This window comes from Centroberyx gerrardi, chromosome 8 (assembly GCF_048128805.1).
Source record: "Centroberyx gerrardi isolate f3 chromosome 8, fCenGer3.hap1.cur.20231027, whole genome shotgun sequence".
NCBI classification, from domain to species: domain Eukaryota; kingdom Metazoa; phylum Chordata; class Actinopteri; order Beryciformes; family Berycidae; genus Centroberyx; species Centroberyx gerrardi.
Genome location: NC_136004.1, coordinates 21,176,824 through 21,192,900, shown reverse-complemented (window position 1 = coordinate 21,192,900; position 16,077 = coordinate 21,176,824). Strand labels below are relative to the sequence as shown.

The 16,077-nt window shown below is 40.5% G+C and overlaps 1 protein-coding gene across 1 annotated transcript in view; it reads left to right on the top strand.

Annotated features, from left to right (window-relative positions):
- The window catches only part of ghra (growth hormone receptor a), a 51,737-nt gene that overhangs the window by 16,463 nt on the left and 19,197 nt on the right, over window positions 1-16,077 (top strand). Inside the window, exon 2 of the mRNA XM_071894754.2 lies at window positions 15,361-15,485. Within this exon, the coding sequence (XP_071750855.2) occupies window positions 15,365-15,485 (121 nt within the window). The 5' untranslated portion in view covers window positions 15,361-15,364. The remainder of the gene's footprint in view (window positions 1-15,360; window positions 15,486-16,077) is intronic.

The window sequence follows — 16,077 nt, the reverse complement described above, 5'->3', positions numbered from 1 at the left end:
TAATTGACCAATGCATGGACATGTTCAGGGGCTATTTAGTAGTACATCCAAATCACATGCCTACATTGTTTCTCTTTGGCAATTAATAGCCCCCTTTCCACTGAAGGCCAAAAGCCCAAGAACTTTGGCCCTGGAACTCTAGCCTGGAACTTAAGCACTGGGCTACACTTGTTAAAGTGTTTCCACTGAGCAACCTGGTCCATGCGTAACCATGACAACTAACTTACACGACTGCTTGTCATCAAACATGGCAGACAACGCTGCTGTCAAATGTACAGTATAATCGTTAACATTAGTTTTAATTACATGGCGGGAAGTTTTCAGAAAGAAGAAGGTTGCAGGATGAGGCTAACATCATTCACATGAAAAAACAAAGTGTCATCGCCGGCCAGTGATTTAAACACCTACTGAAGGCGTTAAAGTAAAAAAAACTGCCTTGCCTGCGTAGGCAAAGGCAGTTCTTTTTTTTACTTTAACATTTGTTCCTTTAACATTAGTCCTTTACTACTGTTCGTGTCAAACTTGGAAAGCAAGTGATAGTAATTGGGGTATTTACAGCTAAATAAGGCCAGTGTTGGTTTTAATATACGGTATCAGGCTAAAAAGTTGTTTCCAACTCTTAACAGTCTAATTTTTCTATATGTAGCAACATGTATTTTTTTTTCTAAGATAGCAGCTGAAAGTAATGCAGATTTAAGAATTAACATACCTAGTGTTAACAGGTAGATGCTCATTAATGTAGGAATGGCTACACTCAGTTACAGACGTTACTAAGCAACACCCCCTATTTGAAAAAATGTAGAATGTGATGATATATAAGCATCAGGGCTAACAGCTTTGGCCCTGAGGATCTGGAAGGGCCAAGTAGTGGGGCTTGAGTTCCTGGACTAGCCCTGTTTTGGCCCAGGCCAACCCAGTGGAAAGGGGTCAGGAACTCTGGAACTAAGTTCAAGCACCAGGTTTGGCCCTCAGTGGAAAGGGGGCTAATGACACAAAGTGCTTCAAGTTCAGTGTAGGGTCACCAAATTAGGGTGACTAATTCTAATTCTAATCCTGACTTGACTTTGTGTTTAAAAATTGGAATAAGGCTAAGAAATGATACAATCCCTATGCATATATGAAAGATGATACCAAACACTCAAAAACACTTGTAAAACTCATCAAATATATTTGTGGGAAAGCCTCTCCCTCTGAGCTATATGAGTTATAGTTTATTTACGTTTACATGAGAGCAATCTCGGTGCCTCACAGAGCAATTTTATGCACTCTGTATTCGGAGGAGCAGGGAAAGCCAAGCCATAACTTGTGGACCCTATAAACGAGAAGGGGACGGGGTATAAATACAAGGACGGCTCCGCTCAATACAGACAGGCCAATTCCATCTCTTTCCCTCTGCATCACAAATTATGTCAGCAGCAGTGCATTCTGGCAGCAAAGAAAAATGGCACTGGGCCAGAAAAATACAGACAATCCTGCCCTCTGTCTGTCTGTCTGTCTGTTTCTCTCTCTCTCTTTCCGTCTTTTTCTTTTTCGTTGTCTCTCTTTCTGCAGCAGTCAGACCATGTTGATATTATTGATGCTGGTTTAGTAACCAGTAGACAGAATTAGTGTTTCTGGTGTGCACGTAATTATGCAACATGCAGTTACATACCAGTATAAATCCCAGTTTATTACCTATTCAATTTCGCTATTACACAATTGCACTATTGAATCAAGAACTGGAATGCAATGGAGGCTAAACCTAAACTCAGTTTACCCACCTTTTTATTTGTGGAATAGAGTTAACTCGCTTTTATAGGCTGACATAAATCTTTATGATCTTACTTCATTGTGTATAGCTTTGTAAGTGTATTCCTATAGAAGAATGTACTAATTTAAAGAAAACACACACACACACACACACAAGAAAGAAGGAAAGAAATTACAGGGTCTACACAGGCTAACGGATGCAGTTCATGCACAAAAACTGAAAACCAGCAGCAACAGCTGGGTGCATGGGTGTGTTTGGTCTCACGTGTCGGGGCGGGCCGTCCATACAAATTGATGGCCCTTGGGTCGGGGGTTTACATTCATTGACAGCTGAAGTTCAGAGCGAGCCTCTGGTGGCGTCACTGCTCCAGTGGACCCTCCACGTGAGCCCACACAGACTCCAGCTTTCACACCGCTGCTTGCCTTCGGAACAGCCCGGCTATGTTTGAAGAAATGTTTCAGAATATACAAAATTTGGCCACAAAACGTATTTGTACATGTAGATTATGCCTAGTAGCTACCCCGCGCACAAAATAGGTTTTGAACGTCATGTGCATGTACAAATACATTTTTGGCTATTTTTGTGTATTTTAAAAATATCTTAAGTAGCCTAAAATTGAAGTAAGTAGTAAGTAAGCCTATAGGATTTTGTAGTATGGGTAAATATTGTAGACTACCACTGACTACCACCCTGAATGAGTGTGACTCTCCATGTTTGACGGACCAAATGCCATGGCATCTTATTTTAATTTTCAAATGGTTATTTCATGATTTTCAGGAAAAAATGGTAGCTGTCACATTTAAAAAAAAAAAAAAAAGAAGAAATACCCATAAGGATTGGAAACTAAGTTAGAAACTAATTTGGTATGCATTCAACTGCGGATATGACTCAAAAATCTTAAGACAGAATGTATACAGTGTGGTACTGGACTAACATAATTCATAAAGTAATGATAGAATAGAGCGGCGTCAAGCCAGAATAATGCCAGAAGTTGGGCGTTTCGTCTTCAAAATAAAGCCAAAAAAAGAAAAAAGTGTCTTAAAAAACAACATAACTAATGGCGTGTAGCCTACAGAGCATCAAAAATCACAACGTGTAATCAGTGGACTCATTACATGAAATATGCAGTGAAATAAAATAGCCTAGTTTCTACACAGATTATAAACCTAATGTTTTACTGTTTATGGTAGGCTATTCCCTGATAAAAGAGTGGGAAAAAAACATTGTACTTTCACTTACTGCACTTCTACATAATACAATTCTATATTCTTGAAATACACTTTGGTACTTTGTATTACTCAAGAAACGTTGCAACACTTGTTTTTTTTTAACAGGGATTTTATTTTGGAGGGTCTGACCGGTAGTCCTATTTTTTTTTTAGCCTGGTCTGCTTAACTCTGGTGTGATGGAGTAGACTGGATTTTTGGCGGAGGAGGGCGCTTCACCGTCGTGTGAAACACTGGTTCTGTCTTACGACGAACGAGAGTCCGTAGCTCTCCAAGTAGCCTAGATGATGAACTGAGCGGCAGATAGACTATAATCGGCAATAAGAAAGGCACACCTAAACTAATGAGTGGGCAATGTAAAAATCTGTCCTTTACGCACAAGAGAGATCCAGACTACTTGGCGAGTAGCCTAAGTGAAGTGAAGAAGCAGGACTTTTCGTGCCTGTTGGTGTTCAGGCTGACCATCAGATGAACAAGTTCTGAAAAGTCGATCCGCACTATCCTTGCAGTTTTCCAGCTGACAACTTCGAGTTAAGTAAGTGTGTTTATGTTTTACACAGTATGCAGTGCATGTTCGGATATTTTAATCGTCTGTAGCCTATTTCCAAAACTCTAGGTTTGATGGTATGCAGCTCAGGCATGGCACGGGAAACTTTACTTAAAAGGCACGGTACTTTTCATGAACCATAACGACTTAATATGCACTTAAAACTATAGGCTACACATAAAGTCACAGAAACTCAAACGTGTTTAAAATGCATCTGTTCCTCCCTTTTGTGAGGAAGACGGGTGCAAGTTTGTGTGACAAGAGTACCTGGAAACCCTGGGCGTGCGATGTGGTGACTGACATGACCGTGGTCATTTTTGACGGATTTGCCTATAATTACCTAGTAGCCTATTATCTCTCCCGTTCATGTCACCTCTTGGGGAATTTTACTGTGCGCTGCACGCCTTGCTAAACAGCATTCACATGAAGCTCAAACCCAGAGGATCAAACAGTCAAACATGAAATCTCAGATTGAAACCAGTTTGCTTTTTTTAAATGAGAAAGCTTCAGTTTAAGAATGAAGTAAACACCTAAGACCAGGATATTGTATTCTGAAATATTGTTTATATAGTTACTAGATTGTTGACATAGCCTTTTTTTTAAATTATTAATGTATACATATAGGGGAAACAATTTTAGCTTAGTGAATATGCCTGCTGGTGTTAAAAGGGAGCATTATTCATGCAGTAAACAGATTAATGGAATTGAAATGGTGAAAAGGTTTAACATCAAACATGGGCTGAAGTGAGTAGGTAGTGTTTATGAAAATAACGTATTTTTCTTTGCTCATCCTCTTTGCTTGCATTACAACTCATTAAATCAGCATTCATGAGTTGCCAAGGCTTCACATGTGCAGTTTGTTTTCCCCTCATCAATGGGAAAATGGTGAATGGTTGTAGTGTAGGATTCCAGGAGAACACCTTTCCCCCTCTGCTGTGTTTTAATCAGGTAACCTGCTGGAGTGCAGGGAGGAGGTGTGCTGTGCAAACTGAGCCACTATGGGCGGACTGCTTCAGCTCTGCCTCAGGCAGGAGTTGTTTGAAAATTCAAATTTTGCTCTCTTTTCAGTTGTCAGAAGGCTCAAAGAAGGCAAGTTGTGTGTAACACAGCCTTTTTAGTTTTACTTTAAGGGTTGTTTTGCCCCTTAATACAGCTCAACTCTATTTTATCCCAGAAAAGATGTTGGGACGGCTACTTGGTGGTGTCAAAAAAGGTGAACAGGTGCTCTTTGGATTAGGTTCCACTAAAATTGGCTTCAAATTTTGTAGCCAAATTTTTATCCCAGCCCTTGGGGGTAATTAATTCTTCAAGAAAGGTTTTTGCTGTAGCGTTCAGTTTCATATATTTGGTTGTAATAATTTGTATTATTGTGTTAACTTCTTCTCGTCATTCTTTTGATCTACATCATTTCACAGATCTGTGTTAAACACTAGATAGAAAAAGTGTCCACCGGATGGCATCACTCAAGGGGACATATTAAATTCTGAATATGACTGAACCATGCTTAATGGGATCTGAGAAAGTAACAGCTGCAGTACTAATGCAGAGTAAATGCATGATGGGGGACTTGTACAATGGCAGCCATTATAGCACCTACTAGGCAGATAGCTGAAGTAAGGGATGTTTTAATAGATGAGGCGAGGAGTTCTTAGAGTCGCTGCTTCCATCAGTTCCCGTCTCAGTGTTTACTATACTCCCACATAGAACATTAAGTGCGGATGCTATGTTGTACACCCTGTGACAGCTCAAAATCACTCTACAATGCATTAGATTCACACACATACATGTGCACACAGTGATGTGTGTGGTTGTCATTGTGTGTGTGTGTGTGTGTGTCAGAGAGAGAGGGAGAATCAGCAGGATTTTAGTGTATTAGAGAGGTACATGTTGTACATTTACACAAGTGGTCATTCAAAGCAATGAGTGGGTTGATGAGGACTAGGCATGGGACGATATGAAACTTTCATGTCACGATTATCCTGGCCAAAATAATTGCGATTCACGATATTATCCCGATAATCATCAAAATATGCTTAAAACTCTTAAAATGGCACTAAAACATACTGGAATCACTTTACCTTACATTTTGTTAAGAAACAAATATTTTTATTGCATCATAGGACATCTGTTTTTTTGTGAACATCCTTTTTAGTGAAAAACAAACAAGGACAGATTCAGACTCGCCAACACCCAGCAGGTAATCACAATGAGATTCAAAAATCCATTAATAAAAATAATCTACCTATCAACCTGATATCCAAGCATTCACATGGTTCAATTAGGTATGTGTTGTAAATGCACAGTAAATGAATAACTTGTTTTCAGATCACACAGACAGAGGTACAGCAAGGACGGCAGAATGAATGCAAAAAAACAATCAAACAATCTTAAATAAGGTAATCATTAATTATAAGGTTCCCCTGCATAAATAAAGGATAAATAAATAAATAAAAAATAGCAACATTGTGTGAGTCTGTTCTTTAAATAAAATAAAATCAATAGGACTGTACGTTAGTGAGCTAGACAGCTTTTTCAAGTCACTCATGAGGATATTCACGCTCGTGACGATATTCACGATTATCCCGATAATGGAAATTCACCAAGATAAAATTATCTTGAGTGTTTTTATTGCGATAAACGATAAAATCTTATATCCTCCCATCCCTGAGGACTCTTATTTATTCAGTTATTGAACTATACAGCCTTCAGCTATGAAGTTGTGCCATTCAACAAGGCGTAAAAAACAGTAAAATCACTGAAGCTCCAAATTAGTTGGCATGTAGAACTCAAACCTGATTTTGTTTCTATTTATTGGCACTCTGAAATACTGTCACTTTGCTATAAGGATTGTTGTTGTTTTTAAAAGTAAGGTCCATATCAAACCATTATACAGTATGTCAGCCAGCCATAGCAGATTCTATTAGACTAATACTGGATATATTTTAGATGAGATGACATTCTCCACACAGATCAATTTTCAAATGTGTACAGCACACACTTTCTTTGTCTCTATCGGTCTCAATCTCTCCTGCTTGCACTTTTTTTCCTTTCTTTTCTCGCTCTGATGCACACACACACACACGCTCACATGCACACACATCCATACATGCATACACACAAACATCCACTCTCTCTTTCTCACACTCACTCACACATACACACACACACACACACACACATACATGCTGTAGCTGGGTTTGCAGATGTGTGTCCTGATCTGCTTCCAGCAGAGGCTCCTCTCATGCCAGTGTGCTGACTCGGAGTTTTCCACTCTCTCTTATGAAATAAGAGTAGGAGACATAAGAGCCATCCACTGGCCAGACCTGAATGTCTTTGAGTGCACACACAGACACACATACACACATGCACACATGTTAAAAAAATATATCCGTCACAGATACACATGCATCTGTGCTTGCACACACACACACACACACACACACTCATGCCGCAGGTTAATAAATACATGCAACAGTGCAAAGCCTATTAGGAGCAGCTGGGTGCGCAGCAGTTTTCGGGCCCCGCCTCTTGCCTGAGCAGTTCTGCCAGTGTGAACTCTTCTTCATCAGTATCTGGTGCAACATGCAGGCTCATGTTGAAGTCTGTGGCATGTTTACTCAAATCTTGTTTACTTTACAGAAAGGGGGTGGTGGTGGGCAGAAAATCTATTTGCATAATCCTTGTGCAATTGTTGAGGGGAGCAACAGTGGACCTTGACCTGCTTTGTGTATCTTTATCCACAAACTTTTGGTTAAAACGTTAGGATCGATTCTGATGCGCTGTCAGACAGGATATCTGTGAAATCATATAAAGAGGCCGTCTATGATTATGGAGCATAAGTTTACCTGGGTGCAGCGTCAAGTAGCCACTCAGTTCAAGGAGTTATTGAAGCCATTCTGTGAAGTGAATTGCAAGTGCAAGGACTTCTATGAATATTGACCCACAGTGAAATGCCTACTGTGTGTTGTCACTGAAAGTGAAAGTGTTAAACATGTCCTTGTTACATTGCACCTAATTGCAGATACTGTAATTCTGTGCAATCTTTCCAATTAAAGTAGATAAGACGTCACCGTGAATTTACATTTCATTTTGCTTACTTGTGCAGCCTGTAACTTCCATCCTTGAAGTTGTTCTTTTTTGGTGATACCAAAATAAAGCATTAATCAAGAATTCAGCAACGATTGTCTCTTCCCAAACCAATCAGGAAATTCTAGCTATTCAGAGCAATCACAAGTTATGCTTTATTCATATGGGCTTGCTCCCACCATTGGAGAAATTTCACTCTGGCTTTCCTTGAAAAGGTTACGCCTTGAATAGCTTGAGAATTTTTTTTTAACTAGGCATGGCAAGTAATTCAGTCCCTGTTTCCAGAGTAATTAACGGGGTCATACTGTATTGATTCACATCTTCCATTAATTCCACTTTAGCCCCCAATAGTGGTAGAGGATTCATAATGATAGATAGACCCCGTGGAAGAGAGAGAGGGAAAGAGGAAAGGAATGGAAAGGCACGAAGAGGGTGAGGAGTACTGAGAGAGAGAGCATAGAAGCACCAATGGGAAAGACTAATGCAATATAATGGCTAAGAACCACGTCATAGCACCATGTATGGTGCACTTTACCCTCCACTTACCTGGGAGAGAACCTCTAAAGTCACCAAAAGACTAATCTACAGCCTTTTACTACTCAACATTACACAACCGGACTAAAGGCATATGTCCATGCCAAGGATTGATTCAAATACGCAGCAGGGTGGAGTAGTAATTAGGGAGACGTCCTTCAGCTGGAGGGCTCGGGATCAATCCCCTGTGATAGCAAGCATCCACCCTGCTGAAGTGTCCTTGAGCAAGGCATTTAATCCCTACTAGCTCCAGCGGTGCTGATCTGGAGTGGAGGGGTAGCAAGCAAAATGAGGAATTTATCCTTTGCTCATGACCAAACTTGTATCTTTTATCTCAAATGAACTCTGAATGGAATGAAGGAAGGAAGGATGTTTATGGCAATAGGGAACTATTTTTTTTTTATTACCAGAGGGAACAGAATTATTAAATTAGCACCCAAATCTTAATGAATCTCTTAATGTTTGATAATGTTGTAAAAATGCTCTAAATGTGCTATATAGTGGTTATTGATACCAGTGTGCTGTGGTCGTAGGAACAAGGCTGCAGGCTGAATTCCATAGATCAGTTTCATAAATCATTTCTGTAGATTAAAGTGCAGTATGTAAGATTTTTATTTATTTTATTTATTACAAAATGACCATAATATATCTGCAGGGGTGATAGGGTCAGTACCAATGACTCAACAATTACTCTGCCAGGTGCTGAAATCACTGGCTTTCAAAACTCACTTTCCTGCTCATACTCAGTTTTAGAACAAAAGCTCCCCTCTGGCTTTTTCAGCTGCTCAGTGATGGAGTAAGTAATATTATCATGACAGTATTTGATATTGTGATATATTATCTCTTCACTAGAAGTTGCTGTTGGATCTCTGCTCCAATTAGCTAGCTTACTCTCTCTGTTGTGAAAATGAGACTTGTTTATTTATGTCAATTACAGGCCACCGTAAGCTGAGCCAGAGCCAGTTGTTGCAGTTCCATGGTCACCAATAGAGGTCGATAAAAGTCATAATTACTTAATGCCCCTTTAAGTTATTGCTTAATTATCTAATGATCACATAATTTTCTTATATGTCTAGTGTTATAACAGTAGTTCTTTATAAAAAATAAAGGTAGAAAATTGGATGCACTTTACAATGGAGTGAAGTAGTTTTTCAGACATTTGATATGTACTATTTACATTAAGGCATGTAGCTTACGCCCTCATCCAGAGCAATTTACAATGAGTGACCCTGTAGGGGTTCAGTGTCTTACTCAAGGGACTTGAATGGGTCTTTGTCCAAGAACGTCTTTAATGTCCTGAAGTTTGTGTGTTCTGGAGGCTCTGACCCCCTCTGAGGAGCTTTGTTGGGTGGGGAACTTTGTACGCTGTGTTGTTTTTACCTATGGTGACAGGTTACTGCTTAATCCCCAACCCCCACCTCTTTCTCACTCCTTTTTTCTGTCACTCACTCCTCTGCACCAAGCACTTGACTCCACTCATTTAACCACTGTGGCTGCCTCATATCACTGGAATGCTGTGAGAGAGAGAGAGAGAGAGAGAGAGAGAGAAAGAGAGAGAGAGAGAGAGAGAGAGAGAGAGAGAGAGAGAGAGAGAGAGAGAGAGAGAGAGAGAGAGAGAGAGAGAGAGAGAGAGAGAAGGCTGATGTAAACTTCTAGTCCACAATCCAGCGCCACATTCTTCTTCCTATCTTAGAGTGTGTGTGAGTGTGCTTGTGTAACCTGTGTGTCCCACACAGAGCGACGCGGACACTTCAAGAGTTGAGAGTACACACTCATCACAGCATGGGGTCATAATCCCATTGAAGGGGCGACCTCATTTTGGTGTGTGTATGCATGTTTGTGCATGCATGTATGTATTTGCATATGCCTGTCTGTGAATATAGATTAATAATGTCAATGTTTACATGTCTGCTTGCAGCCTGCCCAAAGCAAACAGCCACACACAGAATGGTGAGCTTTGACTCAAAATGTTTTTGGTTTTTTTTCAGGTTATTCAAGATGTTAAAGTCCCACTGAAACGGAAGTTAGAGCGTCTTTAGCTTCTGTACTGTGACGTATTTCCCAGTGAAACAGAATATTTGAGCGGTGTACAGTTACAAGAGGGATTTAAATCAAATCCTTCGCATTTGATTGGACCATTTAACAGTGGGCGGGGCTTAGAGTTTAGCGCGATACGGAGCTACAGAGAGAAACGGAGCTACAGAGGACTGTTGGCTCCACACACACCTCCCTCACCTGTTGTTAGATCAGGAGGAGGACAAGGTAGAGATGAATGAATTAGACCTCAGCGACATTGTTTTGGAAATGAAAACAAAGTTTTTGCCCACTGATATCCAAACACACATCTCTTCCTATCTCTCTCCATATTGCTCTGTCAGCTATGACCCAGAAACGGTGAAGTGCGGTTTTATATGACCGGTGTGGCTAGCTAGAGGTTGAAGAATGATTGATGGGTGGATGTCATGATATTATTGGTTGAAATTGGTTGGTTCATGCTTACGTAAGCACACGGCATATTTTGTTTTACAGGAAGAAAACATGATTGGATTTTGATATAAGAATACAAAGAAATAGATTTTTTGTATTTTTTTTGGCATATATTGTTAAATAGGTGCACAATATGACCGGGGATGTGGTCTACAAGGGTTAAAAATGCATTTTTCATTACATCTCGACTTTAACATAATAAACATGGTGATATATTTGTATATTACAAATATATTTTTCTCAAATTTTTAAACATCTCATAGCTCTCTTGTTGCTTGTTAGCACTCGTCAACAGTCACAATAGTGCTGTAGAATAGAAGGTACAAAACAATTATAATAACAAACCATCATCTATTAGAAAAGGAAGACTCTTTAAGGCTAAGTCAGCAGAACAGGCTTATTTGACTTGTAACAGCAGTACTATCATTACAACACATATTTCCATAAAATATTTAATAATAATAAAACTAACAATAATAATAATAACGCTACAGGTTCATAAACCACAGAATTGAGGTCCAAAGGACAGCTGATACTGCAGGCTTATTAAAGACCACTGAGCAATATTCAGAAACCATATTGGAATCTGTCAAACAAATCAACAATTGCAGCAAGTTATTAGTTGCATGCAAATTAATCAATTGTATCTTAAAAGACAGTACAGTGTTGAATAATGGTGTTTCTTCAGGCAAGTTATTCCAAGGTTCTTTTGAAATAGAGGACTGCTCACTGTTTCATATTGGTACAATCTGTACAATATATGCATGCAGGCACTGGATCAGTGATTTTAAAGGAAACCAAAACACAGCACCTCAGGAAGAAAAGGTAGAGAGAAAAAGGTCTCTTACAATTTATTATGTTCTCCCCCTCTCATCATCATTCAGAGTGTCATACTTCCACTGTGACCAGAATGCCCAGCAGCTTGTCGAACTTCAAAACAGTTTGACAGTCTGAAAAACCTGCAAAAGGACTAATAATACAAAGAAACCACCATGGGCTTCTGGATTCATTAAAGTCTGCAAGGTCATAATAATGTTCTGATTTTGCCTAACAGTATCTGCAGTAGCTGTGGTTCTCATCCAGACCTTTGTCCTGTATCAGAGCTTCAGTAGAACTGCAATGACCACTGCAATCTGTTCTATGTTGCAAACTGGAAGCGAATAGGCATATTGTTATACAAAACTGGAATGACTGTTGTCTGAAAAGAGAACAATATTTGAAACAATCCGTATTGGGGACAGAAAGATAGTGCAGCAGCAATAGTTCACTGTTGCATGCTGCATTGTAAAAGAAAATGGCAGTTGATGGCTACATCTATATTCCAGATACACTGTTAAATTATCTCAAATTCCAATCTTTGAATTCTGTTTTAGATGCTGATTTAATATCTTCTTAACTCTTCCATACCTCAACATGGCTAAGCGTGTTTGTGACATTTAGAGTTGACCCCTTAAGACATCAAATGAAACCAGCATGTTTGTGTTTCCAAAGGATCTCTCTCCTCTCCTCTCTCTCCTCATGAATTTGACCTTTCACCTGCCTGGCTCCAGACATAGATAAAACAAAACTAAGTAAATAAGTAAATTCTAACTAAAAACACAAGCAGTGTCCATTAATCGGCCAAAGAGAGGCGGTGAATGTGCAGCAAATATAGAATATTATACAGTAGACACCGCAGGAGCCTTGCTGGTTCTCACTGCTTTCTTTTTGGAGCAACCTCAACTTGGCCTTGCCACATCACCCTGTGTGTGTATGTGTGTGTGTGTGTGTGTGTGTGTGTGTGTGCTGCCTGGTGAGGCCGTGGAAGGGACTAACACAAAGCGATGAAGTGACCTCTCACCCCCTAACCTTTCTTTTACTTTCACTTCACCCTCATATCCTCTCCTAACCTCCTCCTTGCCCGCTCCTGTCGAACAAACACTGATGATTAACAGACATCCAGGGGAACATGTGGGAGGAATGGTGTTGGCTGTGGGGTGGCAAGTTTAGATGTGTGTCTTTTAGTATGTGAGTTTGTGTGTGCGATGTGTTCATGTTGTGTGTGTGTGTGTGTGTGTGTGTGTGTGTGTGTGTGTGTGTGTGTGTGTGTGTGTTAGGGCAGAGGTAGTGGGAGGAGGGTTGACCACAGAGGCCTTAAATGTTTACCAAGGGACCCCAGGAGGCCAGGGCTGAACCTCCCTCTTTTCTGATTGGCTTAGACAGTCTTCCCGCTAGTGTGAGGGCCTGTAATTGGCTGAGAAAAGGAGAGGAATGGGGGAGAAACGTGCAGGAGAGGGAGATGAAGCACCGAGCCTTGCCAGAGCTTTCACAGACGCTTTCACATGATAGAGGGGGAGAAGAGAGTGGAGAGTAGCGTAGGGATTAACATGAGGCCACATGTTGGAATGGAGGGGCTGCTTGGCTTCTTTTATGGGACTTGGGTTTCTACACTGATTAAAGAATGTTAGGCTTTGGAAGGAAAGACAATGTAGAAAGAAAGAAGAGCAAAGAACTGGAGCCCTTCTTGACGATTAAAAAGAAAAGTGGTGCGAAAGTGCTCGTCGGAGTGTTGCTGATTCACCATAATAATGGTATTTTCATGAAGGGAGAAAAATGGCATGTTTTTTAATCCTTATTTTAGAATGAAAGATTGTTAGAATTGAAGGGAGAGAGGGCAAGATAAGGTCTGAGATTTATATAAGAAGAAACTTGGGGAGAGAGCTAGATTGCAGGAAATAAGGAGTGATTGATTTAGGATTGTTAGGTCAAACAAGCCTTGCTGCTTGACACTCTCTTGACACTCTCAACTCTCCAGCCCCGAATCCTTGTATACCTTGGCCTTATGGCCTGTGGACACTTGGCATGCATGCACACACACCACTGCACATGTTTATGTTAACTGAATATCTTTGTATGACTCAGTGCCTCAGGTTACATGGGGACAATGGGAGGAGTCCCGTTTTTTCATCTACAAGTAACAAATTTAAATTGCCATTTGTGAATTGCGCAGATGTAATCATTGTATCATTCATTTGCACTGTTGACGCATAGTTGCTTTTTTTTTTTTTAATGCTGCAGTATTAATGCAGAATGCATGCATGGTTGGGGCGCTTACTTTGATACCACTATATGATATGTGGCATGACACCAACACTTCATTAACTTTTCCCCCAGCATTTTTGTGCGACTAGGACCTGCAATGTATCCAAGATCTCTGATCTTGAAAATTCCTCTGAAATGGCCATACGCTGTTGCTCTATAGTTTAAAAAAATGTTGTAAATCATCAAGAGCGGCTCAGCATGAACATTTGAATTTGGTTCACGTTGTTTGTCATACGCTCTCTTTTCTGTACAGTGTGTACTCCAGTGTGTACTAACAAAGTAAAAATACCATAGAACCATAAAACAATCTTCAAAAAAGTCTGAAATCTTAGTCCAACCAAGTGTTTTTATCCCGTAACACCTAAAGGAGAATTTGATATATAGCTCAGAGTCACTATAGCCTTATGTTTGTTCCTAAAGGTTGTTCTTAGTAAGTCCCCCTCCCCTTCTTTGCTCAAAATACACCACTGGTGACGTTACAATCAAAGCCTCTGTAAAAGCCAGGGAATAAGAAGAATGATCTCCTCTCTGCAGGTCCCAGGTTGTTTTCTGTGCAGCGAGTTTGCGGAGACACAGCTGTAAATAGCCGAGGGTGCGGACAGAGAGTTTGGCCTATATTTAGAGGTTGGTCTTGACTGGTAGAACCTGTCCACCAACACCACCTTATTGACCAGCAACCGTTTGTCACTGCGTTTCTGTATCACAGGCCATATACAGAAATCCTATTTTAGTTTGAGGTGGATTGCCTGGATGAGAGAGGCTGTCACCACATTTGTGTGTTAAATACTTTGTTGGGAAATGCTATTTTAGTTTTAGAAGGGCCATGTGGCACAGGAGAAAATGTGACCTTGTTGGTCACAACAGGCATTGCCAAGAACTCTTTCTATACTTTTACTGTCTTATATTTTGGTACGGAAGGTGATGCTTGAACACCTACTCTTTGTCAACTTAGGATTTATTTGCAGAGGATTATTTGCAGAGGATTTATTATAACTAGGCCTATTTGCCTAGTTATTCTGATGCAATTTTATGAAGCACTGTTCATATACCGGTTCTTGAGTTGTGTAACATGGCCTAGAGTAATGACATTTTGATTATATGTTTCACTCTCCCAGCTGTCATCTCTCAACCTACAGTATAGACAGTCATGCATTTCTGTATGTTATCATCAGCAAAATCCTCGCAGGTCCTTGGGGGCAAATTTGATATATAGGAACATTTGGTCTGAACAACTTTAAATGCCCTGTACTGACTTGTCAAATGAAGAATGAAGGATATCATAATTGTGCACTGGTACTGTCATTCACTGGCACCTTAGTTGTATAGTTTACTCTATCAGTGACCCAGTAAGTAACAATCAAAACATATGTGTCAGAATCAGCTCACTGGGCAACATGTTTCATGCATGCAACTGTGGAGCATAGCAGCAGCAACATAGCATGATCATTAATTATGCCCTGTCCCGTGTTAGGTTTCACACAGGCCAGCTGAAAATAAATGGCAGCCACAATTTGCGCTCTCAGGACAGAGAGAAAGAGAGAGCGAGAGAGACGGAGAAAGAGCGAGGGAACGAGGGTGTTTCACATGGGTATGTCATCATGGAGTCTCGCTGATAATTATCTTCACTGTCTCTCTGTCTCTCTCTCCAGCATCATGGCCGCCGCCTCCTCCTCCCCCTCCATCCTCCTCCTCTTCCTCCTCATTTCCTCACTGGGTTGGCTGTCCGCTCTGGGATCTGCATTTCTCCTGGACCGTGACGACATCACATCATCAGGTAGGTCACTGGTGTTTCTGTTATTTTGTGTCAGGACGAAGAGCAGCGGAAATAATGTGATGTGAGAGTCCATCAGGCCTCATGTGCCGATCTCCGTTTTATCAATCACTCTTCACATGGCTTATCAATCTCTCCACACGCAGCTCATCAATCAAATATTAACAAATGTGATTCCAGTTTTGCGCGCAACATGCTGTTGACACGCGTTATCAAGTCTTATGTCAGACATCAGTTGCAGAATCCTGTATTTGCTCAGACGCATGTGGAAAGGTTCACTGTTGAGCAAACGGCACCCTTTCCTGGTTTGGCTTGTTAAACAGGCTAGTGATCAATAGAGCGAGGGTAAATATATGGCCCGGGCTTCTCTGTCAAAGTCCAGGGACACGACGAAATGCAGGATGTTCAGCCAGCTAATCCAGCTGTCACTGAGCCATTTGAAATAATTAGGTGAAAGAATGCTGTGGTTGAGAAAGAAAGGCTGATCCTATTTTTTAATAGAATTTAACACCAGACCTCTTACAATCCCTGCAGCAATCTAGGAGGCCATGATTAAGGAATGTCACAATCAACCATGTTGTCTTTCACCACATCA